This window comes from Mustela nigripes, chromosome 3 (assembly GCF_022355385.1).
Source record: "Mustela nigripes isolate SB6536 chromosome 3, MUSNIG.SB6536, whole genome shotgun sequence".
Lineage (NCBI taxonomy): Eukaryota > Metazoa > Chordata > Mammalia > Carnivora > Mustelidae > Mustela > Mustela nigripes.
Window position 1 is genome coordinate 135,312,589 of NC_081559.1, and position 25,826 is coordinate 135,338,414.

Consider the following 25,826-nt stretch of genomic DNA (forward strand, 5'->3'; position numbering starts at 1 on the left):
GGGCGGGGGATGGAGTGGGGAATAAAGCTAACGGGATGGCAGGCAGTAAGTTTGGCCTTTGCGATTCATCTGATTTTTCGTTTAGAAGAAAATCAGTTCTTTAGCTATAAATCCAAAATAAAGCCATTTAGGAAACACATTTACCATTCCATTTTTAGAGATTCACTTTAGATACTGCTAAGTTCCTCAAATGATTTAAGTGACAAAGTTAAGAAATACTTTCAAATATCCTTGAGCCGTCAAGAACCCTTTCATGTTTATTTCGTCATTAACAAGTATTTCTGTTAATGGCACTAACACAGGTGAAATTAAGGTGAGGAAACACTCATCAAAATAAAAGTGGGAGTTGATGGTAGATGTTAAGTATGTGGCAAGATACACTGAGTGCAGAAATAGGCAAAAAGTTTTGATCAGAAGACAGTGGGCTGCTTCTCAGGGTGCTCACCTGCTCGGGACCCATGGAGGACAGCCCTGACGTAGGCACGGAGGTCACTGAGGTCATGCTGATCTGTCCTGTCATCTGGTTCATGTTGCTCATCCCACCTGTGTTGGTCGCCATGGATACATTGATGTTCATATTGTTATTGTACATGCTGGTGTTTGCTTGTTGCCCAAAGTGTGGTGGGGACTGTTGTGAAAACATGCTAGAACCCAAGGAAAAGATGAAAATGTCAAGAGTTGTAGGGCAAACAGGCAGGCAGTTCTGCCCGCTGATTTCTCAGGCAGTTACTTCAGTTACTTCAGAATGAGTAAATCTAAGCTGAAAGAATCCAGGGTGGGGCAGCCAGCAGGGGTGGAGTCCGAAATGGTAAGGGGAAGCGCTCAAGGAAGCTGCAGGGGTGACCACGCTCCTCTCCTTTTCCTAACCTCACTGGGAAGGTCTAGAGATCTAGTTTCCACTTTCACGTTTGCAAGTAACAAGCTTTTTATCTGCTTGCTTTTATTGCATGTACTGATAAAGGATGGCTTCTAAGGCACTGCCATCCAGAGTAGTTTCTTGCTTAAACTGGTGGGGTGATACCTTCTGAGGGGAGTTCCTTTCATTCCTAAGGAAAAGATATGGTAAGCTTTTGTAAGTTCTGATAACTTTTGCCCTAGGAAAATTAAACTTCCTTAATAGTTTATTTGACATTGTTTGCTTGAGCAAAAAGTTAAGAAAAAAGCAGTAAAGATGGGCACCTGGCTGGCTTACTCATTAGAACAAGTGACTCTTGATCTCAGGGTTGCGAGTTTAAGCCCCTCTTGGGCACAGAGCTTACTTAGTTTAAAAAAAAAAAATTACAGAAAAGAGACAGGTGGTCTACAGAAAGATTCCCTGGTGATCATTTATATCAAAATGCCACATAAACATGGCATACCTGTTTCCGGCCATATTCCCCTGTGCCCACCCGTTCATGTCAGAGGAGGCCTGGTAGGCTGGATTGGCTTGAGACTGCTGCATCATGGGGCTCTGGGTATGCGCCATTCTGGGCGACATCAGAGGGCTCTGGGGCGTCGTCGCCCCGGTAAAGCCTGGATCAGGCTGCTGACTTATTCCTTCAAAAACAAAACAGAAATTGGAAAGAGATTGTTAGTGTTATGGTAGAGACTAGGGAGGAAAAAGAGAGAACGTTCAAATTAACATACACATAGAAAATTACTTTCAAATACCTGATCATGTGCTGGTTAATTATATACACCTTAAAGAGACTCCAAAATGGGATTTAATTCATGAAGCAAGAATTTCCATATCTTCCTTCTCTACAGTGGTCACAAGGGTGCCTAAGAACCATGTTAACCACCATGACTAGAGATGGAGAATATATTGTTCTGTCCCCTTATCCCTCTCCAAATCAAGAATGAGTCAAACAGGTATATTTCTCTTTTACCTGAAATAGTCTTTACATTTTTATGTATCAGTATAACTGGGTTGTTTATAAACTTTAGGTTAAGATTAAAGTTCAGCTGTATATAAAAAGTTAACACCTGAATAATTTTTTATTGAATCAAGTCATTCTGTGATGAAATCAATGCATTTTTAAAAGTAAGTAACTGCATCACGATTAGCCTGTTTTGTCTTTAGAAAGGGCTCTATGGTTCTTCAGTGCTATCTAAGATGAGCAAGAATCAGACAAATTCTATGTAAGCTTCTTGTTCAGTGTAGAAGCAAATGGCATTTACGCTACAAGGAGCGGAAGAACTTTCAGAAGACTTTTCGAAGTCATCAAAAAGGACACAGAGGAACGGAGCTTCAGAACAAAGGCAGCAACTCAGGAAATTTCAAGGACAGTAAGGGAAGCGTGTTTCTGCCTAGATGTGTGCAACGTGCAGATTTAATTGATACTCAGATTGGCTGTGAAAGAGAAGTTTATGATTACACAGAAAAAGCTGCCCAGTAACTGTTTCTTTAAAGAAACAGGAGACATGAATGTAAGCACCACACAGACTTGATATTTATAGATAACTCTGGCAAAAGATAGGTAAAATCATTTAGAATAGGAACAACATAAGCACTTAACTTTTATCAATAATTTAACCTTTCATTAAACATGACATGCACACAAATATTAATGTTTATGATATGAGACGTCTGTCTCTTAAGACTGACATTAAACAACAAATCAACACGAAGAAAACCTAAAGGCCTTCCACTGGGGTTTCTAGGTAACACTTCTCACAAATTATCGATTCATTAAAGCTTCATCTTTTTAAAAAAAATTACAGAATGTCTAATAGTTGTATTTATATAGGTGTTTCAACATTTTGTATGTATCTGTTGATTTGAGTCAGACTCAGAGGTTTTCAAACATAAACACATGGCTATGCCCCTGTGTGTCCAAACGCTGACAGAAACACGTGTGTTCACACACACTCACACACACAACCGAGGGACTGTATACACACACACTTACTTCGGTCACTTTTAAAGTAAGATCTGCACTCAGAGAAAAGGCGGTACCTGAGCTGAGAGACGGGAGGTACTGTGCTGGACCTGGGGGCTCATGACCAGCCCCAGCTGTCCTCCCGGGTTGTCTATCACTCCCTGGCTAGCCAGACTCCTCTGGGAGCCAAGCAAACAGCTGTGAGGGCAGAGCTGAGACCCAAGACCGGGGGACACTGGGGAGAAAGGAGTGGTAAAAGGCGGTGGGGACGGAAGCCCAGTACCGTAGTTCGGAGGGAACGGAAACTGCTGTGCGTTTGCCTGGGGCATCCGGGGGTTGCTCAGAGTTGCTGGTAAGCCACCAGGAGCCACCATGCTTGAGGTCATATTCAACCCTTGTCCTCTCATCATCAACGTTCGCTGCTGAACTTGCTGTTGCTGATGCATCTGTCTCTGTCGAAGATGCTGGTTCAGGATTTCCCTCTGTCTTTGGGCCAGCATCTGTGCGTTAATCGGTGCCTAAAATAGGGGCGAGGTGGGGAGTACACAGAGGGAAACATTGGGGGGAGACACAGGTTGAAAAACAAACTATATATTAGAAATAGGACAAAATCGGGGCGCCTGGGTGGCTCAGTGGGTTAAGCCGCTGCCTTCAGCTCAGGTCATGATCTTAGGGTCCTGGGATCGAGTCCCGCATTGGCCTCTCTGCTCAGCGGGGAGCCTGCTTCCCTCTCTCTTTCTCTGCCTGCCTCTCTGCCTACTTGTGATCTCTCTCCATCAAATAAATAAATAAAATCTTTAAAAAAAAAAAAAAAAGAAATAGGACAAAATCATTTGGAAAATAAAATAACAGGAAAGAACATTTTAGAGGTGAACAGTTGGTGGGTGAGGATATGAGCTTCTAAAGTCTATAGAGATGATGATTTTTCTGAAACCCTGCATTGACTTAGAAGGGTCCGTTCACTGTTAGTTCAAGTAACCAGGAACTCACCGCGAGAGGCACGGTTAACGGGAAGGACTCAACACCAGTGCTATCTGTAAGACGAATGTCCTAGACACCTTAAAGTGGCAACCTGGGTCTCATTCAAGGGACATTCAGGTCTAACAGGAAACCAAACCATCTGTGCCAAAACGTGGCTTGAGACACTTTGGAAAAGGTTGAATGGAGGCAGGAAGAAAGTGGGGAGCGTAGGGAGAGGGGTTAATAGGGACATACAAGGGCGCCTGGGTGGCTCAGTGGGTTAAGCCGCTGCCTTCGGCTTGGGTCATGATCTCAGGATCCTGGGATCGAGTCCCACATCGGGCTCTCTGCTCAGCAGGGAGCCTGCTTCCTCCTCTCTCTCTGCCTGCCTCTCTGCCTACTTGTGATCTCTGTCAAATAAATAAATAAAATCTTTAAAAAAAAAAAAATAGGGACATACAAACAGTCCAGGGCAGAACGATGAGGAAAGGAGGGATGGATGCAGGGAAGGGGTGCCAGTGCTTGCTGCCAGCAAGAGGAAGAAGGCCATTAATGGGTCACAGTGATGCACAATCAATCTTCATTACTCATGGATTCCATACCGGTGAACTTACCTACTTGCTAAAATTTATTTGTAACCCCCAACTCAGTATTCACAGCACTGCCGTCATTTAGGGACATGTGCAGAGAGGCAAAGAACCTGGCATGTCCGAGGTGCGTATCGTTCCCACCAGAGGCTGAAACAAGGCAACACTGCCTTCTTGTCTCAGCCCCACACTGGAAAGAAGTGCCCTTTTCGTGGACTCCTCAGATCCACGTTTTTTACTCTGTTGCGCTTTTCCCCGGTGATCCTGCTGTTAAGAGGAGTGCTAAAATGCTGCCTCACTTTTTTTTTTTAAGATTTTATTTATTTGACAGACAGAGATCACAAGTAGGCAGAGAGGCAGGCAGAGAGAAAGGAAGGGAAGCAGGCTCCCCGCTGAGCAGAGAGCCCGATGCGAGGCTCGATCCCAGGACCCTGAGATCATGACCTGAACCAAAGGCAGAGGCTTAACCCAGTGAGCCAACCAGGCACCCCATGCTGCCTCGCATTTCTAACACCGAGAGGCGGTGACGTGCCTTCTGGGGAAAACACGGGTTAGATGAGCTTCGCTGATCAGGCAAGAGTCATAGCGCCACTGTCTCTGAGTTCAAGGTAGCGCATCAACAGTACGTATCACATAAAGTGCCTTCAAACCCAAAACACACATGAGAAACAGGGTTCTGTACTGACGGTCTGAGGACGATGTCATCACACAGGCTGGCGGGAACCGAATGCTCTCTTTCTCCAGTTCGCTAATTCAGTGTTTGCGTTCACTTTATGGAACACAACCAAAGTAAATACTGAGAATTGACTGTACTTGGCAGTGAAAATGGCAGTGTTTAGGGGAGGGAACTACAAAAGTGACAGGCTGCGGTGCCTGGATAGCACGGCTGGTTAAGCACCTGACTCTTAGTTTTGGCTCGGGTCATGATCTCAGGGTCATTAGGTTGAGCCCTGTGTTGGGACTCTGAGCTCAGCTCAGAGTCTGCTTTGAGTTTCTCTCTCCCTCTGCTCCTCTCCTGAGCATGCATGCTAGCTTGCTCTATCTTTCTGAAATAAATAAATCTTTTTTTAAAAAAAGGGGGCAGGGGACGCCTGGGTGGCTCAGTTGGTTAAGCAGCTGCCTTCGGCTCAGGTCATGATCCCAGGGTCCTGGGATCGAGTCCCACATCGGGCTCCTTGCTCGGCAGGGAGCCTGCTTCTCCCTCTGCCTCTGCCTGCCTCTCCATCTGCCTGTGCTCGCTCACTCTCTCCCTCTGTTTCTGACAAATAAATAAAAATCTTTTAAAAAAAGGGGGGGGCAGGCAAGACGGATGTGACACAACAGATCCATGGCACTGATCTGGATCAGATGATTTCTGAGTGACTCTGCACCAAATATCAAGGAGGAAGAAATGACAGAAAATCAACAGATGCCGTGAAAGCTGACGGCTGGTTGGCTTCTTACCTGTGTTGGTACTCCAGGCCTCAGAGTCAAGTTCACGTTGGAAACATTGCTGATTTGATTCATAAGCGGCTGGCGATTCTAAATGCATGCACACAGAAGAATCAATACATTTTTAAAACAGCGTATATTTTAAATCACTTTTCTTAAGAGATCACCCTCCCCAATGTAACCCCTGAATGCCATTAGATACTGAAACCACATAGTTTACGGTGGCATGCCCTTAGAAAGCTAATTATCAGTAAGGTTTTACATTGCTTAAACAGAGAAGGTTATTTTGGACTGTTGCTGGAAATCTGTCTAGGCTTGTTTCAATGAGAACGCCTGTGCTTGAGCTATCTAGGTGTTCCATAAGGCAGCACTGCTCTGTCCCCATTCAGCTAAGAGTGACTATTTCTGTCACGGGGCAGGACTCTGGACTGGAGCTACTGTTGTCCTGTGGGCTCACACTGGGTTAAAAACCACGTGAGGTCCTTTTACTCACGTACTCATTGCGCAACGTCACACAACAACCCCATTTTACAGACAGGAAAATGGAGGCTCGGAGAGCTCAAGGCTCCACTGTTAATAAATAACAGGGCTGGGAAACACTGAAACAGATGGACAGCTACTCCGGGCTGAAGTGGAGTTAGCTGAGGAGACAAAGAGAAACCGGCAAAGCAGGCAAGAGCGGGAGATGTAGGATCATCCTGGAAGGGCTTCCAAAACTTCCCAAGGACACAGGATGGTTATGCCCTCTCATGCCTAACTGCCCCCCCAGCCGCCACCTTCCCAGGCACCCACAAGAGCGGACCTGCTGGGCCTGGAGACGGTGTTGCAGCTGGAGTCTCAGCTGGTTTGGCTGGTTCTGCACCAGGCCGGTGGGCCTGAGGCCTGGTCTGGGCTGCATGCGGAGTGTGGCGTAGCTTGGCCGCTGGCCCATGCTGTGAAAGCTTGGGTCTTGCATGGCAGGATAGCTCCCCTGGGCCATCTGTGCCTGAGACGCGTACTGCTGCGGGAAAACGGCGGCCTTCTGCTCCAGCATGATGTTCGAGTCCTGACTTGGGAACTGCTCTGGATCGACTGCCTGGCTCTGCAGAGAAAGCCCAGACATGACCCAGTCAAGTAAGGAAAACCCCTGGAAACAGCAGAGTCAACATCAGGTGAGTTTCTCTCACTGTCACATAGCTGAAGCTTTCTATCCTCACTTACGACTCAAGGTACCTGGTTGCCTCCTAAAGAGTATCTTTGTTCAACACACCCCGGTGTGTGAGGACAGAAGCGGTGCTGGCCCGGACTCCCAGCGATGCTTCTTCCAAAGAAAGCGAGAACGAGGCCTCGACTACGCAACTCTTCCTCCTCACTTTGCAAGTCAGAGACTGACCTGGACTTTAAAATGTGCATGTCCCCTAGAAGTGTTACATGTTCTCGCTCATTTTTCATACCTGCATCAATCATTTTAGTCAGACAACCACCCTGGAGCCTAGCTGCAATCTGTTGTGTTGGGGTGCTCATCACCATTATTCCTATTTTGCAGCTATCAAACACTGAGACCTGCAGCCGAGAGGCAAGCTGCAGCAGGCCCCTCTGGCTAGGTAAGCAGTGGGTCCCCCTCCGGTTGTGAGCCAGCGTCTGAGCTCCTCGCCAGCATGATACACTGCCCTGGTGTAACTGTCTTCTATGGCCGACAGAATTCTCTACAGTTGGCCCCCATCTTACTACCTCCTAGACATATCTGATGTGTTTGTTGTTCTTGACTTCTTACGCTTGCCTTATCTGGATCAGAATGAGACAGGTGTAGAAAATCCAGAACTAATGCCAGGAGGAGCGTCTCAGTGTCTGTGTCTAGGGCATGAAGGAGCACCCGGGAGTTCCCTTCCTTCTACTTCTGGGGGGATTGCTCCAAACCTCCAGATATAAGGAGGGAAGGAAAGGTATCTCTTTGAGTTTTCTTCAGCTTAGTCATGTCCTAGGCCTCACTCAGACCAGTCTATCCAAGGTAGAGCAGGAGCCTGGGGCCGCTGCCTTCCCCTGAAAAAATGTGGATGGAACCTACTACCCCGGGGAAACCATTCATTATTGAATCACTGCTCTAACCACACCTACAAAACTATCTCAGAACTTTAAATATTTGCCCATCTTTAACAGAGAAGAAATTTAATTAAAAAAAAAAAAGATTTATTTGACAGAGAGACACAGCAAGAGCGGGAACACAAGCAGGGGGAGTGGGAGAGAGAGAAGCAGGCTTCCCACCGAGCAAGGCACACAATGTGGGGCTCAATTCCAAGATCATGGGATCATGACCTGAGCCAGAGGCAGACGCCTAATGGCTGGGCCACCCAGGTGCCCCAAGAAGAAATTTAATTATATAATTTCCATTTTTAAAGATTTAAAAAAATTTGTTATTTATTTGACAGAGAGAGGAAGAAAACAAGCAGAAGGAAAAGGAGAGGGAGAAGCAGACTCTCCCACTGAGCAGGGAGCCCAATGAGGGGCTCGAGCCAGGGACTCCAGGATCATGACCTGAGCAAAGGCAGACGCGTGGCCCACTAAGCCACTCAGGTGCTCCAATAATTTCCCTTTTTAAAGAAAACACACAACTCTGATGTGTACAAATAAATCCATTTGTACTCTCCATTTCCTGACTCCACTGTATGTTTCTGTAATTCAGTTTAATATGATATTACTACATTCACGACAGATGTGATGAGACAAAATAGAAGACAGAGATAAAGAAAGGAGACTAAAAATATTAATGATGAAATGACACTAGCTTTGACAAAAACAATGCTACAGGTGGCTCAGCAATCCCAACAGCCATATTTTTAAATGTCACTTGGAGCAAACCTGAGGATAACAATACCGACGAGGCTGACTTCTAACTACCACTAAAGCAGAGCCAGCCGGCCACACAGGAAATACTTAAATTCCATGTTCCTTTCTCGATTTACTTCAGGTTATATTATGTAACCTCTCCAGTCATTTCTTTCCATTCTGCTCCTCTCGATATGAATTGACAAGTCTTCACCCCCACCCTCCCGTCTGCTGCACGGCGGGCATGATGACAATACTGTTTCTGTGCTTCGGAGAAGCCTCTGCTGGCTCTGCGTCGCCTTCACACAGACCCTCCTGACATGCCACATGCCCGAGAAGGAGGGTGGACACAGGAAGGTTCTTTTCAACAGTAAGAAATAAAGATGATTTGTGCTGAAAAAAAAAAAAAGACGGTACCGAGACTGCGATCGTTTTTTTAAATCTGTGGCTGTTGATACGCTTTACAAAGTGAATCAGGAGGTCTGCTTTGCGCACCATTAGCCGAGTAGCCAGATACAGAAAATACGGTGCTATTGCATGAGACTGAGTGAGGTTTACTGTATTATTGCTATAAAGTACTCTTTAAAGCAGAGAATTACTTGAACCAACTAATTGTCGGGAGGAGGAAAGCTAAATAAGCACATTAAGACTGGTTAACTCCCTTATATTCCCATTTATGCTTAAATATTGCCCAAATTACTGTGGGCTCAACCCACACAAAGGTAAAAATGACTAATGAACTGCAGCTACTTCTAAAATGACTTCTGCTAACTTACGTGCAAAGTATTCGTTTAGCACAAGAGCTTCCTATCACCAGCCCACAAATGTAAAGACTGAATAAGATGATCATGGATACGGACTGGTTTTTTAGAAGAAAGGGTTCTAGGTCATTGGGGCAGCAATGCTCCATTCCCGACTTCCCTGTTCTCTGCTCCTTGTGGGTCTCTCCCTGTCATTAGGTGAGTCGGCCCTGACTTTCTGACTTTCAGCTCAATAACCCAAATTATATGTGAAGCACATTTTCAGTGTTTTCCATCCTTGGGCAAAAGTTTATGTGACTGTAACAAGGAGGGCAAGAAAGAAAACAGAGTTAGTTTGTTAGGAGGTAAAGCAGCACTCTAAAAAGCAGACTGCAAATCATAAACAGAAGAAAATGGACAATCTTGTGCCCACGAGAGTGCTGGACCCCCACCAGTGCCCTGCGGCACGTACCTGGCTGACCAGTTCTGGTATCCCGAGTGCTCTGTCAATCTCCTCAAGGCCATCGAAGTTCCGCAGGGCCAGATAGAGCTGGTCCAGGAGAGCCCCTTCATCACTCGGAGATTCTGCCGCAGGATGCGGACACAGCAAGTCATCTGGAGAGCTGCCGAACTGCTGCCTGTAAGGAGACAGACTTCACTTTGGGCCCGTGGAGAAACTAGCAGATTAGAGAACACTTGCTTTCTCTTAAAAGTTGACAAAAGTCAACCAGTTGGCTTCCAGGGTCTTTGTAATAAAATACCATACCAGCCAGACATAGAACAAAATGACAAGTCACAGTGACAGACACACTTTTGTTCAGTGCCTAACACAGGCCAGACCCAACTCGAGGCATGGGATGTATGATTTCTGTGGTTATTGCCCCCACTTTAAGGCTCGTAAAGCTAAATAAGTAACTGTGTAATCGTCTTGTAATAAGAAAATTACTTCTAAAAATAAGAGATACACAAGGAAAGCAGGTGATGCAGAGGCTGAGGGACGTTCAGCCATGAGTCGGGGATCACAGGAGCGGACACCGTGGCGCAGGGACACCAGCACAGGCACGTGTGGGTTTAGGGCCTGCCCAATCCCCGTATCACCACACATGTATGCGGAAGTCTCAGGCGTGTGTGTATTTACTCTGCCCTGAAGTAATCAAAGGATTTTTCTGAACGTTAGTAGGAAACACAAAGTTGACGGAGCAGCCTTATTTCCTATGAGGCTCTGATGACCCACCTGGGAGAGACTAGAGACCTAGAAGCATAAAAGGTACATTAATGTTTTTGAATTCAGCTGTCGCTAGACTAACACTGGCTGGACTAATAGGAAACTTCTTAGTCATGCATAAGCAGACCTTGTGAACATTTCTTAAAGCCCTCAGGAAGTGTGGCTCTTGGCCTGAGTTAGAGACTCAAGAACGGTAGATCACAAATGTACACGTTATATTTATTATATAAGGTCATCGGTGGTATAACCATAACACTAAATTCCCAAACTCTATGGAATATGAAACTCTTATAATTTAAATCAATTGAGACAAGTTGTGGGGGGTGTTTAAAAAGAACTTCTGAGTTAGTTTAATATCAGAAGGGAAAATGATACTTGTATTTTGCCAAAAGAGTCTAATCTGTACTCTTAGAGTTACCATATAATGTTCTGGAGAAAAGAAAAGTTTATGAGTAAGCAGCTTCATTTTTAAGTCACTGAGAATAGATCTGTCAAAGGATGAAGTTCTCTGGCCCCCTTTCATAGGCCATGTTTTCTAAAGACAGCTTAACATGCCACTCTGGCCGAGAGTCCTGAAATGCTATTAAAGCCAACAATTAATTTCAAACAGTTATAATACAGTGCATTAAAAAACAATTTATACCCTCCATTTATCCCTAGTAACTTGCAAAGAAAATCGCCCAATTTTAACCACACCCTCGATGACACTGCTCACCTGCTGTCACTGCCTCCAAGCCCACATTCCCACCACCTCTGAGGCACCGCAACCTGGCTATGTAGCCACCACCACACGCCAAGTGGTGTGTGATGCAGCCAACCGGGTCCATTCAAAGGGCTCCCGTTGCTAAAGGCAACTGCCACTCTTGGAGGCTCCTGTTCTGCATGCAGTTCTAGGGCCTTTTCTCCACCTGCCTCTTCCCCCTTCACTGCCTGGCTTCTCAGAAAGACATCATTAGTGAAAATGGTTCCTCCTGCCCTTCCTGCTTCTCCAGCATCCGCACTCTTCCAGAATTTAGTTTTGAAACATTAAGGATGAGCGGATCATTCTGCTGCCACACTTACCGAGTGGGAGGAGGAAGGAGCAGATGTAGAAAAGTGGCAACATGGAAGAGAAACACCACATGTGACAGAAGCAAAAAGAGGAGGAACTTCCCCAGAGGAGTGACCAACATTCGGATGTGGTTAAGTTTCATGAAAAAAGAGTACAAGTTAGCCAAGAGTGGATGTTGTCTGTTTACCAAATCGCTTATACCTGGGGCCTCACTCCCCAAAGATGCTAGTTACATGAGGCATTAAAAGATTTTCTTGGTCTAGCTTTATTCAACTTCTGTTTCAACTTCTGTTTCTTCCCACATAAGCATACCCCTTCACCAATGGCAGGCTAAGGTGAAATTTACTCTCTTTTTTAAAAGATTGACTTATTTGACAGAGAGAGACAGAGAGTGAGAGAGAGAACATGTGCATCAGCTGGAAGAGTGGGAGAGGGAGAAGCAGGCTCCCTGCTGACTCTGGGATCATGACGGGAGCCAAAGGCCGTCACTTAACCAACTGAGCCACCCAGGTGCCCCTGAGATCTACTCTCTTATGTCTGGGAAGGCTGAGGGTTCGCATCAACCCAGAGTCTCCAGTTTTGGAACAGAGGAAACCCAGTGTCAGCAGGGAAGGGAGGTACAGTCGCCCTTTGCAAGACAAAGCCACCCCAGGAAAGATACATCCAAAGGCAGAAAGGAGAAAAAAAAAACTAATGCAAATGCTTATTTGCATTTAAAAGAATTTCCAGCATAATAAAATAACCCATTTTTGTCCCATGCTTTTCTTAATTAAAAAAACATCAAACCAGTGCATGATGCTGACTCAAAGTCAAACCGTACTTCCAGGCCTTCCTACTCTGGTCAAGGCTCTTGTCAAGTCAGCCTCTCTTCAGTTCTCCTTATACAAAGTTGTCAGGTTCCTTTTCCCAAAACGAATTTTACTGAGCTGATTCAAAATTCTTATTTCAGCTCTCCTGGAAAATATCTATGTCCCCAGACAGGTGGTTGTGGTGGAATTTAAGTACACATACACTTTGGTAAAGCTGGATCGTTCCAAAACTCAACGTCCACAACTTCCCTGTCAGCCCCAGCCAACCTGGGCAATTGATCTTTTCCAGAAGATGCCTTCTAAACCACTACAAGGCCACAACGTGTCATTCCAGGCTTCCCCCTCTCTTTTCCACTTAAAACTGACATTGTTATTTATGTTAAAAACATCAGCTTTGGACTATACCCAGGGAAGAGATCTTAAATCTCCTTGTTACCCCAGTACTAGAAACTGCATAGGTTCAATAAATTTCCAGCTGACGAAAATAAAAGGCTCCTGATCAAGCCAGGATATTATACCTTATACTTAGAACTAAGTACAGTGCATTGTGGCTTGATCTGATAAACTTGGGCATACCACACATCTGTCACTTCCTAGAGACATCATAATATGATTGGCTTATGGGGAAAAACACCAATACAGACTTCCAATCCCAACTTTAAAAATGCCTACCTATTACCCTGCATTTGGGCAATTACAAATACAGTTAAAACCTAGACAGCGTCTAGATCATGACCTGAGTTGAAACCAAGAGTCAGATGCTCAGCCAACTGAGCCACCCAGGTGCCCCTGAAATCTGTTATTTTTAATTTTTTTAAATATTTCATCTATTTATTTAACAGAGAGATCACAAGTAGGCAGTCAGTCAGAGAGGGAGAGGAGAAAGCAGGCTCCCCGCTGAGCAGAGAGCCCAATGGGCTCGATCCCAGGACCCCAAGACCATGACCTGAGCCGAAGGCAGAGGCCTAACCCACTGAGCCAACCAGGTGCCCCTAAACCTGTTATTTTTAAAAAAGATTTATTTATTCATTTATTTGAGAGAGAACATGAACAGGGAGAGGGCCAGAGAGGGAGGGAGAAGCGGACTCCCTGCTGAGCAAGAAGCCCAATGTGGGACTCAATCCCAGGACCCTGGAATCATGCATGACCTGAGCCACAGGAAGACACTTAACTGACTGAGCAACTGAGGTGCCCTAAAACCTGTATTAAAACAAAACAAAACAAAAACCCGACAAACAACAACAACATCAACAAAACAAAAAACAATAAGAAACTCTGGGAATGTACTCTACTTTATGACATTTCAGAAACCCTGTTGCCTTTCATCATCTGTGCATTTGATAAGAATATTACATTATTTTAGACTAGAATAATCCCCAAGGGACAAAATGCTCAGTCTACAGTAGGGTCCTCATTGAGCCTTCAACTCCCAACTCCTTGTACATGAACCTCAAGTTCATATTTGAAGTTGCTACAGCTTAAGTTTTCTAACAAGTTTGCTTTTTGGAAAACACTGTGGGTGCATCCTTTAAGCTCCCACAGTGCCTTCTGGCTTAGGCTTCTATCTTTCCACATAGGGACTCTTGCCACCCACCAACCAGCCCAGTGGTACCATCACCTAGGGCTCAAGGTCACCTGAGCACCATGTGCTTTCAGTGCACCACTAAAAACAACGAGATTATGCACAGAACATAATTGTGATGTTGGTTTGCAGGGAATAGTGGAACTCTCAAAAAGCCAAGCACAAACAAAAGACCACCTGTGAGCTAAAACTTGAGCATCCTGAGCCACTGGTGATAGGTGTGTTTTATCCACAAAGCAGTAAGAGAGTTAGGGTTTTGGGCCAAAGTGAAATAAAAGAGTTAACTTGAGGCTGCTGGACTGAACTAAGGGAGCTGGAGCATACCCCCACCCCTGGCAGAGAGCACTACAAATTCACTTTTAAGTAAAGTGTCCACAATTTCAACCTTAGGTGTTTCACTGGCCAAGAGACACTTACGAACTTCCAATGCAAGATTACCAAAATACTCAGGGAAATAGGCCCTCATAAGTGAGAGTCAACATTGGATTTTAGACCTCTAAGAAATCCAGATATTGGAATTAAAGAAATTCAGAAAAATAATGATGAACGTAATGCTTAAAGATATAAGGATGGAACCACAAAAATAAGCAAACAATGAGGCTGTGAAAAGCAGACCAGGCAAATACAACTTATAGAAATGAAAAACATGACTGGACCAAACATAGCTGAAGAGATAACTAAAGAACTGGATAAAAAATCATCCTGATGCAGTACTGAGACGAGATGGAAAATACACAGATTAAGAAAGCACAGTTTGGGGGGGGGGGCAGAGGAGAGGGAAAAAAAGTCTGAAGCAGGCTCCATGCCCAGTGCCGAGCCCAACTCGGGGCTTGATTTCACAACCCTGGGATCATGATATGAGCTGAAATTAAGAGTTGGATGCTTATCTGGCTGAGCCACTCATGTGCTCCTGGAGGGCAGAATTTTTAAAAATCCCGTGTCAGCAGAGAAGGTGTAACATAGGTCTAACCAGAATCCCGAAAGGACAAAAGAGAGAAAATAGAGGAGGGGTAGAATATAAAGAGATAATGGCTATAAATCTTCCAGGACTGATGAAAACCATGAATCTACAGACTAAAAAGAGTACAGCATACACCAAGTACCAAGCAGTATAAATCAATCCACACTGAGACATGCTGTAGTAAAGGTACAACACAGAAAATACCAAGAGTATTTCAAAAGCAACTAGACAGAAAAGATCACCCACAAAGAAAAATTATTAGACTGATAATACAAACCAAAAAAATTTCAATCAAACATGATCACTTACCACTTCCTTTTTCAAAAAACTTTTTCAGTGGCTTAATGAAAAAGTCTGAATTCTTCAGAGTTTGGGATTTAAGACCTATTACTAATCCCTCTTGCCAAGTCTTCTCATACTGCCTTTACTATATTAAGTGGTAAAATATATGTTGACAGAAAACTAGACAATTTTCAGTTACCCTAAACACGAGCTGTTTCTGCAGCCTCCAGGCTCTGCCTGTGATGCTTTGACCTGCTGGACTGGCTTCCTGCCACCTGCCTCCTGAAGCACATCTTTCCTTCCAGATTGTGAAGCCTTCTCCAACCACTCGTTGGATGCTCCTTCCCAATTTATTCCTCTTATGGCATTTACAGTACCTACTACTTTCTACTGCAGTTATTAATGTACATCTTATTTTCCAATTAAATCATAACTTTTTAAAGACATGCCCTAGGTCTCCCTGATTTTTGGATTTCTCCTTCTCTATACCCCCTGTCCAATAACTGATGATCTAGTCTGAATACATGAAAACTGGCCAGGACCGACCGTTTAGAAGAAAAAGAGTAACTTCCGGCAGAGGTCTAAAGTAACTTCCAGAACTCACCATGAACCACGATTCTCTTGGATTTCCTGGGTGCTCAGGACTTACCTGTTTTGGCTGGCAAAGGATGCCTGGTCTATAGGCAGGATGCTTTCGGGCCACGGGGCAGTCTGATTTGGAGGAGCTTGTTGTTGGCTGTACTGAGGTCCCCCCATGTTCATCTCTAATTCAGATGGCCCTGAAAAGACAGAAGACAAAAATCCAAAAACTTCACAACTTGTCATCAGGGAAGTGCCTATTTCTGCCACGTAATATAAAGTGAAGTACCTGATTTACGTAAAGTGAAAAAGATAGATGCAATGATCATTAGGTGAAAATAAGAAGACTGAATTTTTGGTCTGAAACAGAAACAAAGGCAATAAATATTAAGGCCTATCACCCACTTAGGCAATATCTAGAATGCCAGCTCTAAAGCTTTTATAGTCTCTCTCTCTCTTTTTCTTTTCTTTTTTGAGAGAGCGAGTGAGAGCAAGTGGGTATGGTGAAGGGGCAGAGGGAAAGAATCTCAAGCAGACGCCCTACTGAGTTACAGAGCCCTTTGGGAGTGAGGTGGGGGGAGTGGGGGGCTTGATCTCATGACCTGAGCTGAAATCAAGAGTCAGAGGCTTAACCGATGAACCACCCAGGCGCCCCGGCACCCTGACCCTGTAGTTTTGTTGATGTGGGTTATATTGTATTGATACTTACTGTATGGGGAATTAACCTTGGAAAATAGAAGAAAACAATTATTCACTCACTTAAAATAATTGTAAGGGCGCCTGGGTGGCTTAGTGGGGTAAGCCACTGCCTTGGGCTCAGGTCATGATCTTAGGGTCCCGGGATCGAGTCCCACATCAGGCTCTCCGCTCAACAGGGAGTCTGCTTCCCTCTCTCTCTCTCTGTCAAATCACTCAATCAATCAATCAATCTTAAAAAATAAATAAAATAATTACAATAAATCCACTATATGTTAACATAAACAAGCTTTTTTGGTTTGTTTTTTAAAGATTTTATTTACCTATCTGACAGAGAATGAGAAAGCAAAGCAGGGGGAGGGGCAGAAGGAGAGGGAGAAGCAGGCTTCCCACCTAGCAGGGAGCCCAACTCGGAGCTTGATCCCAGGACCCTGGGATCATGACCTGAGCAGAAGGCAGTCGCTTAATCGACTGAACCATCCCAGCGCCCCTGAACAAGTTTTTTAAACAAGAAATGGAAAAAAACCTATTACTGGCATTGTTTCAGACTTTGGAAAATCACTTTAATGTCTGGCTTGATAGAGGAGAGCCAGACAGAGACTACTACGTGCTCCCACATTCCTCCTACGGCAGTAGTGCACAGCACGTAAATTCCAGAACTCGACTGTATGCTTGTGAGAGGCAAGAGTGAAGACGGCCAGGAGGGTCTCAGGATTATTACGGAACTGAGCTTTTATATTAACTGTCATTCAGTTAGTTCTTCCTGAAGAGAGAGGGTGGAACAGAAAGCAGGCCCAGACAACTCAGATGTGCTCTCTCTTAGAAGTTCTTTTGAGGTTTAAAGCTAATGGGTGACATGAGCTTTTCAGTGATTTTTTTTGTTACCACCATCTGCAGACCTGTCTTTCATTACAATAGATAATTTTCTGTTGAGTTTAGGGCTTTTTTGAATTTGTTAAAAAATCAGAGAAATTCAGCAACACAATACACAGCTCAAAGGCCAGGTGAGGTGCCCTCCAGCGAAGAAACACAGAGAATAAATTAAATTTCTGGATATAAGGGATTTATTAATTATGATAGTTATTTATTCTTTTCTTTTGTATTTCAGGCAACCTCCATACCCAACATGGGGCTCAGACCCACGATCTTGAGCTCACAAGTCACATGCTCTACCGACTGAGCCAGCTAGGTGCCCTTAATTATGACATTTAAATGAATAAATCAATATATTAAAATATTTCCCAGCTTAATTCTGGATGAAAATCTGGTCATTTTTAGCACTGTTCCATAGAAGCCTCAAATTATATGAATTATGTTTGGAAACCACTCATTAATTCGAAGATATTCTCCGCAGAAAGGCTATCTGAATGTCCCCTCTCAGAAACATGCCAAAATGTGCTGAGCAAATTACACAACTAGGTAGGGAAGTGCAGACCAGAGGTAGGATGAGAATTCTGCGTTGTCTTGTCAAAACAATCCTGGTAGCTTTCCGTTAATGATTTAGCTCTTACTCATTGTACCATATCTAAGTATATGACAAAGGACATAAACATTAACTTATCTGAATTATGCTAATGTGCAAGATTTAGAAAAGGTTATTATGTCAATGGTTAAGAAAACAATCCCAAGTATGAGTTGTACAGACCATTAACATTTTTTTCAGGTAAGATAACAGTTTTATTGAGGTATGACTGACGTGCCACATAATTCACCCGTTTAAAGTATATGACTCAGTGGGTTTCGGTGTATTTGCAGAGTTGTACGACCACTACGACAATGGGGCTTAAAACATTTTTATTCCCCCCAAAAGAAGCCCTATGACCATTAGGAGTCACTCCCCATGTCCCCCATACCCCAAGCCCTAGGCAATCACTTCCCTGCTACTTTCTCTCTCTAGAGATTTGTCTATTCTGGGCATTTCATACAAATGGTGCTGTATAATGTATCAAACCATTAATTTTAATAACATGTGAACTGTATCCAAATAGAATTTTAGCTATCCTCACACTTTATGAGATGTTCTAGAAGACCCTATAGATGTTCTGGAAGACCTTGTCTAGAAGACCCTGGAAAGTCTGGTTTAATAGTCTAGGATGGTGGCCCCAAGAATCTGCATCTTAATGTCCTGAGATGATTCTGATGATCACTCAGTTAGGAACCACTGCTGTAACATTAAAATACTTTTTAAAAATAGCATATGTATAACATTCACAGTGTGACACTCGAATTCACTTCCCCCCAAGGTCGAAATGAGATAACTTAATAAAAATAAAACACCACAAATATAGTTGATTCTCTAATGTAACTAGAAAGCTTTTCAGAGTCTATGATTCTACACAGAGTTCTAGCAAAATCTCCCTTATGACAGCTTGCCATGAGGGGAATCATCTAAACTGCAAATGAAGAGCATATCTTTGAAAAAACTTTTGGAGCTGTTACTCTCTTCTCAGAAAGCATGGTGATTAAAGTAAAAAGTACTATATGGGTGGCTCAGTCAGTTCAGCGTCTGCCTTCGGCTCAAGTCATAATCTTGGGTCCTGGGATTGAGCCCCATGGCAGGCTCTCTGCGCAGCAGGGGGGCCTGCTTCTCCTTCTCCCTCCGTCCCCCTGCCTCCAGCTTGTGTTTGCCCTCTCTGATAAAATCTTAAAAAAAAAAAAAAAAAAAAGCACTAGAACTACCTTACCTATATTCATGACCTGAGACTGAAGCATCTGTCTTGGGCCAGGCTGGCTGTTGGGTCTCATGGGGAGGCTGGCTGTTGGGTTCCGAATCATCCCTCCTTGGATTGGCCGGTTCATGGCACTGGTGGTAGCAGCACAGGTGACTCTCACGGCAGAACTCTGTGGCGCCCATTCCCCAGACGGCATAGCGGGCCGGGGAGGATTGCTACCCACCATTCCTGCAGGCAAGCCAAAGGGAACAGACATGGAGTAACTGAAAGCAGAGGCAGCACGGAGGAACACCAGATGCTCTTACTCTGTATAAGACAGTCATTCTGTAATACACAGTTAGCCCAACAGGTAACGCCCTCATTGGGACAGACGCAGACCCTTGGCGAAGAAACAAGAGTTGGCAATTTCTACAGTTTTCAAAGCACAGACTTGCCACTCTTCATGGTTCGGAAAAGCTGTTAAAATTGTTCCCATATGTACTTAGAAACAGGTGCTGTGGTGTGTGGATAACCCCAACTTCCTTCCTCAGGAAGTGAATCACATTAGCTGATCTACACGTCAATGCTTTACTTTTCAAAAGGGAGGTGAGGGCGAAGAGAAACAAGGTTTAAGCTGGTCATCAATACTCTGGTTATAAATCCAAATCCCAGAACAGCCCATAAAGCTGATGTCACATCTTTAAATCCTCAGATCCCTTTCAGAGTACTATCATTTGTTAAGCTTCGAAACTGACCATGGTAGCCTCTAAAACATGAAGAAATTACAGGACCTTTCTACCACAGTTTTTTATATCCAACGCAAGGGAACTCCCACTTCTAGGGAACTTTAGCATACCTGGACCACCCCATTCCTGATCACATAGGTCTACAATGGCTTAGGGCAGACTGGTAAAAATCTTCTTATACTTGAGATATTGTCTGCTATTGGGCCACACATAACAGTAAGAGCACAATACTCGAGGCAGGAGCGAGTGTTCACTCTCTCTGGCCTGGCCCCGCTGACAGTGGCCAAATATTGGCTAAAGGGGAAAAACTCCAAGTGAGAACCCAGCATTTTGAAATGTTTAATGATGGGTCTATAAAAGTCTTGCTTTCATGATGGGGCGCTTCGGTGGCTCAGTCGATTGAACATCTCCCTCTGGCTCAGGTCATGATCTTGGGGCCCTGGGATCAAGCCCTGTGTTGGGTTCCCCGCTCAGCCGGGAGTCCGTTCTGCCTCTCCCCACCACTGCTCATGCTCTAGTGAGTAAATAAAATCTTAAAAAAAAAAAAACCAAAAAACAAAACTTCTGCTTTCAAATAGATGGCTTGCTTTCATTTACTTGAATTACGATAACTAAAAGTGGGGTGTATTTACGAAACGGAGAGAACATGTATTGTGGGTTGCTTTTCACCGGTGAAATGAGAATGTGCTACGTTAGGATAATCAAGAATAAAGGGTAATTAATCTGACTGAAAAAGTTAGAACAATATTATAGTACCATATATTTTTAAAACTATTTGAAGATTAAATTTGAACCACACAGTGTATTATGGGAGAACAGGTATTGTATTTTTCAGAAAATCTGGTCTCTAAATAATGTAACAAGATTATAGCAAGTCCAGAAAGCAGAAGGAAAAATGACCTGCAATTCAACAATATTCCCGCAATTATAATAACTGGGGACTCAGTCTCTTTCAGGCTTTTTCTTTTCTGAAACAAATCACAGGCATTATATGATCTTTAGAGTCTAGATATCAGTGATCTCCAGGCAGCCCAAATTTCAAAACAGGTGTATACCTAAATTCCTCCAAGAACTCAGAGCTTCTTGTGTTCTAATAAGGAGGCACTTTTTAAAAAAATTAAATTAAAAAAAAATTATTTAATAGACAGAGATCACAAGTAGGCAGAGAGGCAGACAGAGAGAGCTCCCTGCCAAGCAGAGAGCCCGATGCGGGGCTCGATCCCAGGACCCTGGGCTGAGCCGAAGGCAGAGGCTTTAACCCACTGAGCCACCCAGGTGTCCCTAAGGAGGCACTTTTAATAAGTCACTGGCTCCTCTGGTGTTATAGACTGTTGCAGAGAGCAGTATTTTTTTAAAGATTAAAAAAAAATTTTTTTTTCATTTCATTTCATTTTATTTCTATTTATCTGAGAGAGAGAGAGAAAGAGAGAGAGCACGAACAGGAGGAAGAGCAAAAAGAGGGAGAGGGAGAAGCAGGCTCCCGACTGAGCAAGGAGCCCAATGCGGGGCTCAACCCCAGGACCCTAGATCATGACCAGAGCCAAAGGCAGCCGCTTAACCGACTCAGCCACCAAGGAGTCCCAAGCAGTATTTTGTTTATATGAATCAACACTTTATCTTTAATTATAAAATTATTACGGCCCTTATTTCTGTGGATATATAATGTAGCGGAGTAGTCAGTGCCTGGCACGTATGGTAGGCGCCCAATAAATATTTGTTGAAGGAATCAACGATTTTAATATAGCACGGTACACATTTCCCCATGAACTACATCAATACCTGAAAATAAATAAATCCAAGTTTTCCCCTTAAGCTGAACTTTCATTTTCAGTTAGCTGTCTAAAATGGCAATGTATATACAGAGATTATACAACTAAGCTAAAAGAAAAAAAAAAGAATACAAATTCTTTTTATAATATCTATTTCCTTCAATGCCTTTTTCCTGAGTACTTCATTTTGCCAAAGAAGAAGGCTATGAATTGTGAGTTCTTCATTAGGAAACTTGGCATTCTGCTACTAGGTCTGTGATAAACAGATAGGGGGGACAGGACATGGTGGGAATAGCAATCATTGCTGCTGAGATGATTTCGAGTCTTCATTAGATGGAAGTTGGGGAACGTGGTAGCAGTGAGGATACTGACTACCACTTAGCAACTGTGCAGGGGCAACATGGCAGATACCTGAAGTTATAGCAAGCCTAGGTCCAAACCAGATCACAGGCAAAGTCAACCATCTTCAAAAGGGGAGCCCTGGACCTGGTCCTCATAGACCGAGCATATTACCATGTAAAGTTCTTTATTTTTAATTAATATTTTTCTGAAGAAATATATCATTTGTAAGTATGAAAAGTTGGCTGCATTTTAAACTTTCATTCTGAAATTCTCCAAAAACAAATCATCAATTGATAGGAAGTTTTAAAGATTATCAGCAGATTACATGAGCTGCCAGCAACCACCAAATTATTTTATACAGAACACTATAATGTCTAGAACAGTAAACTGGAATAGAAGACATCAGCCTAGGCTATAGGATTAATGGTTAGAAACCTCGTCACAGTAATGATCACAGTATAAAATGGTCAGTTTACTGGAATGCTTTCCAATGCTTCCATACCACACTCCCAGTGAAAGTCTGTAGAACTTTCTTACCTTCTAGTATTAGTTTCTAACATAAAAATATCATTTGAAAAATCCTACGAGTTTGATGTGGATGAATGCATCATTAAGTGAAATAACCCACCAAGAAAGTAACAGTGCATTTGAGCCCTTACCTGTGCTACTGTTCCCTAAATTTCCTTGGTTTCCTATCATCCCTTGATTACCCATCATTCCTGGCTGAGGTATCACTGAGTAGGGACTACTGTTTCTGATTGGTGGGAAAGGTCCAGCACCAGTTGGGCTTTGCAATGTGATGTCAAGTGGTAAATTCTGGTTTGGCAATAACCTGCCCAGTTGCCCTGGTCGTGGGTTATTAAAAGCTAAGGAGAAAACAAATGAAAATTGAAGGTTAATATAGGATAATGGAAAAGAACAGCAACAGAAGCAGTCTTCAGGGAAAATGCTGTCTGTAACGTATCGAAGATATGCCCATCAGGGACTAACTGCTTATTAAAGAGAAGAACTCACAGACACCAAAACCATATGCAACACCAAAATGTGGACTCGTAATCGAATCAACAATTCTCTTATTTGACTCTTAACAATCTTACAGAAAGAGAGGAAAAAACCTGCATGTCTTTTCTTCCCCAACACTAATCTCTAACATGTAGTCATATTTGCTAGGTAAAACGCTCAGATGGCCCTGTCCGTTTGTGCCACTATCCATCCAAATTTAGGCGCATGGCTCTGTCACAGCGAGGAAGCTAGGAACTGCTCCTGTGGAGAACGCCAAACCCAGACACGTGGGGCTTGGACGTATCATTTCATAACTGGACTTTCCTGGGAGTAGAATTAGGTTAAAAGCATCCATTTGCCTTGGAAGTTAAAATCTTTTAAGTGTGAACTCTGCCCCCTGAAGTCAGTATTAAAGCTTTAGGGCCCTGTTTAATCTTCTAAATACAGCTTCTTTAAATTCTGGACACATTTAGATTTGAAAGGATTCCTATGGGTGGCTGATAAGAATCCACTGTGAGGTGTGCACTGCATTGTACTGTCACAGAGACAACCAATAATTTGATAAGAACATGATTAAATTTTAAAAGTATACAGATACTATAAATAACAGTTTATAGAGCTACTTTGTTAAATAATATCAAGTATTTTATTTTTACTGACTTACATAAACATAGTATTAAACAGAACATTTAGAATAAATAAGTTCTTAACAGTTAGTAACAGAAATAAAATATTTAGAAGAATCAGGGCTCGGAATGGAAATAGTCTACGTTTAATCATGACTCCCTCAGGTTTAGCTCTCTGGTTAGCACTCAATAATCTGATTACCATCAGCAGGTACACACAGAGGAGAAAGCGTGAGTTCCCACGCCGCCCTTCATTAATGCCTCTGATTAATGAGCGTAAGCTCTCTAGTGTGCTTCTTACCCACTCCCCAGCTCTTTGACTGTGAGCGCCCATGGTCCAGAAGTACCTTCCATTCCTCAAGAAATACAAAGGTTTGAGAGATGATAACAAACACCAACTATTTTGTTTTACCCGTTTCAGAATCATTAAAAATTACCTGAGAAAAGACCTAGTGACTAAAGATGTTTTGTGAATTGGTTGATGGTTGCCTTTTCTGGTTTGAGAACAAAGGCTGAGCACTCAATCAGACTGTACTCAATGAGGGAAAAATCATTCTGTCTATCAAATTCACACTAAGGACGTCATTTATGTTTGTATAAGTTACGTCTCTTTGCACAGGAAAGATATTTTCTTCCATTCACAACTGTTGGACAACTTCAGGTAATTATTGAGCTTGTAAACTAAGTGATTCTGGTGGACAAAGAATTCATCTTAAACTTACAAAATTCTAAAATAAAAAGAATAAATGAAAAAATGTATTTATAAATAGTCTAAGGTCTTTAAGGTTTATATCAAATTCGTTAATGTGCACTTAGAAAACATGTATGATAAAGTTCCATTCAAACTGACATTTCTAAGATTATTTCTAAGAGACGAGATAAGGTATTTTTAATGTGTGCAGCCCGTTTATTAAGATTAAATATTAAGAATTTTTAATAGCATTTTATTCCTAAAAAGTCAGCCTAACCTTCTTATTTTCTGTATTTAAAGTATCCAGTTATATACTAAAACACATAAAGTCTATTTTAAACTCCATTTCTGAAAGCAGTAGCAAAAATAAAGGGAAACACGACAACCATCCAAAGAACTTTATCTATGTAGGTCAGTCTCACTCTGGTGCTGATGAAATGAACTGCACGAGAATGTTGGAAAGCCCTGTTCACTGGAGACTATTTTGAAAGGAGTTTTCAACAACCTGGACAGTAGATGGTGCTATTGGATCACAGAAACCTTGAAGTGACTAAGCTGTTTTGTATCAGATTTTAATAATCACTGTTTCTAATGGTGATTATATGGGAATTTCTTGGCATAACCACCAATATCGCATACTCACTGCTCTGTGAAATTCGCAATGCTGTTTTCTGGGCTCCAACAGGTGCGACAGGACTGTTTTCGGCTGTGAGTTGCATGAGGTCATTGATGATGGCTTGCTTGTCAACTGATCCAGCAGGGGCGCCTGGCCTCGTGTCTGGGAAAAGCTGTGGTAATTGACTATTCTGCAAATCATCCAAAATCTCCTCCAAGTTGTCCAGCTCACTGCCAGGCTGCAGTTAACAAACAGAAGAGTTTATCCCGTCCCACCCTGCGAGTGGGCATCCCAGCCCCAACTGCAATTACAGACCCAGCTGGCACCACCGAGGCACCACCACGGCCATGCAAAGGATGCAGACACCTGTGAGGACCTCTGGCCTAATGAGGGGCTTGATCATCTTTTAAAATATAACTAACAAAGGCCGAATAACTTAATCTCTTAGTTCTCTATTTCCTCATCTGGAAGAGTCGTGACTGAATTAGAAAGCTCCCTTCCAGGGCTGTGCTTCATGGGCAATGTATAAATTTCCCTTTATTGTATGCTAATAATAATAATAATAGTAACAACAACAACAATAATAATATTGTATGCTAATAAATAATTTAATAATTTATCAGTTATAATAATAAATGATTATAATAATAATCAGTCATGAGTATATGTATGTTTCTGATTAACTCTGAGTATACTAGACTTAAGAGTCCAGGTCTAGGTTTTATGGTTAACTCTAAAAAATAACAACAATGAAAAACTCGTTCAAAAAAATTATCTAAATGCACACTACATCAGTATTTTCTAGGTGGTCATTCCC

The 25,826-nt window shown here is 43.0% G+C and overlaps 1 protein-coding gene across 7 annotated transcripts in view; it reads right to left on the reverse strand.

Annotated features, from left to right (window-relative positions):
* Positions 1 to 25,826, reverse strand: part of NCOA2 (nuclear receptor coactivator 2) — a 303,539-nt gene that overhangs the window by 10,940 nt on the left and 266,773 nt on the right. For 6 of the 7 annotated variants that reach the window (XM_059394696.1, XM_059394697.1, XM_059394693.1 and 3 more), the window contains 10 exons: positions 25,037 to 25,247; positions 22,734 to 22,940; positions 19,251 to 19,466; positions 15,941 to 16,070; positions 9,854 to 10,019; positions 6,642 to 6,920; positions 5,852 to 5,929; positions 3,145 to 3,379; positions 1,359 to 1,536; positions 446 to 644 (listed from right to left, as the gene is read on the reverse strand). In XM_059394696.1, coding sequence (XP_059250679.1) covers positions 446 to 644; positions 1,359 to 1,536; positions 3,145 to 3,379; positions 5,852 to 5,929; positions 6,642 to 6,920; positions 9,854 to 10,019; positions 15,941 to 16,070; positions 19,251 to 19,466; positions 22,734 to 22,940; positions 25,037 to 25,247 — 1,899 coding nt within the window. The remainder of the gene's footprint in view (positions 1 to 445; positions 645 to 1,358; positions 1,537 to 3,144; positions 3,380 to 5,851; positions 5,930 to 6,641; positions 6,921 to 9,853; positions 10,020 to 15,940; positions 16,071 to 19,250; positions 19,467 to 22,733; positions 22,941 to 25,036; positions 25,248 to 25,826) is intronic. The other variant, XM_059394699.1, reaches the window with a different exon arrangement.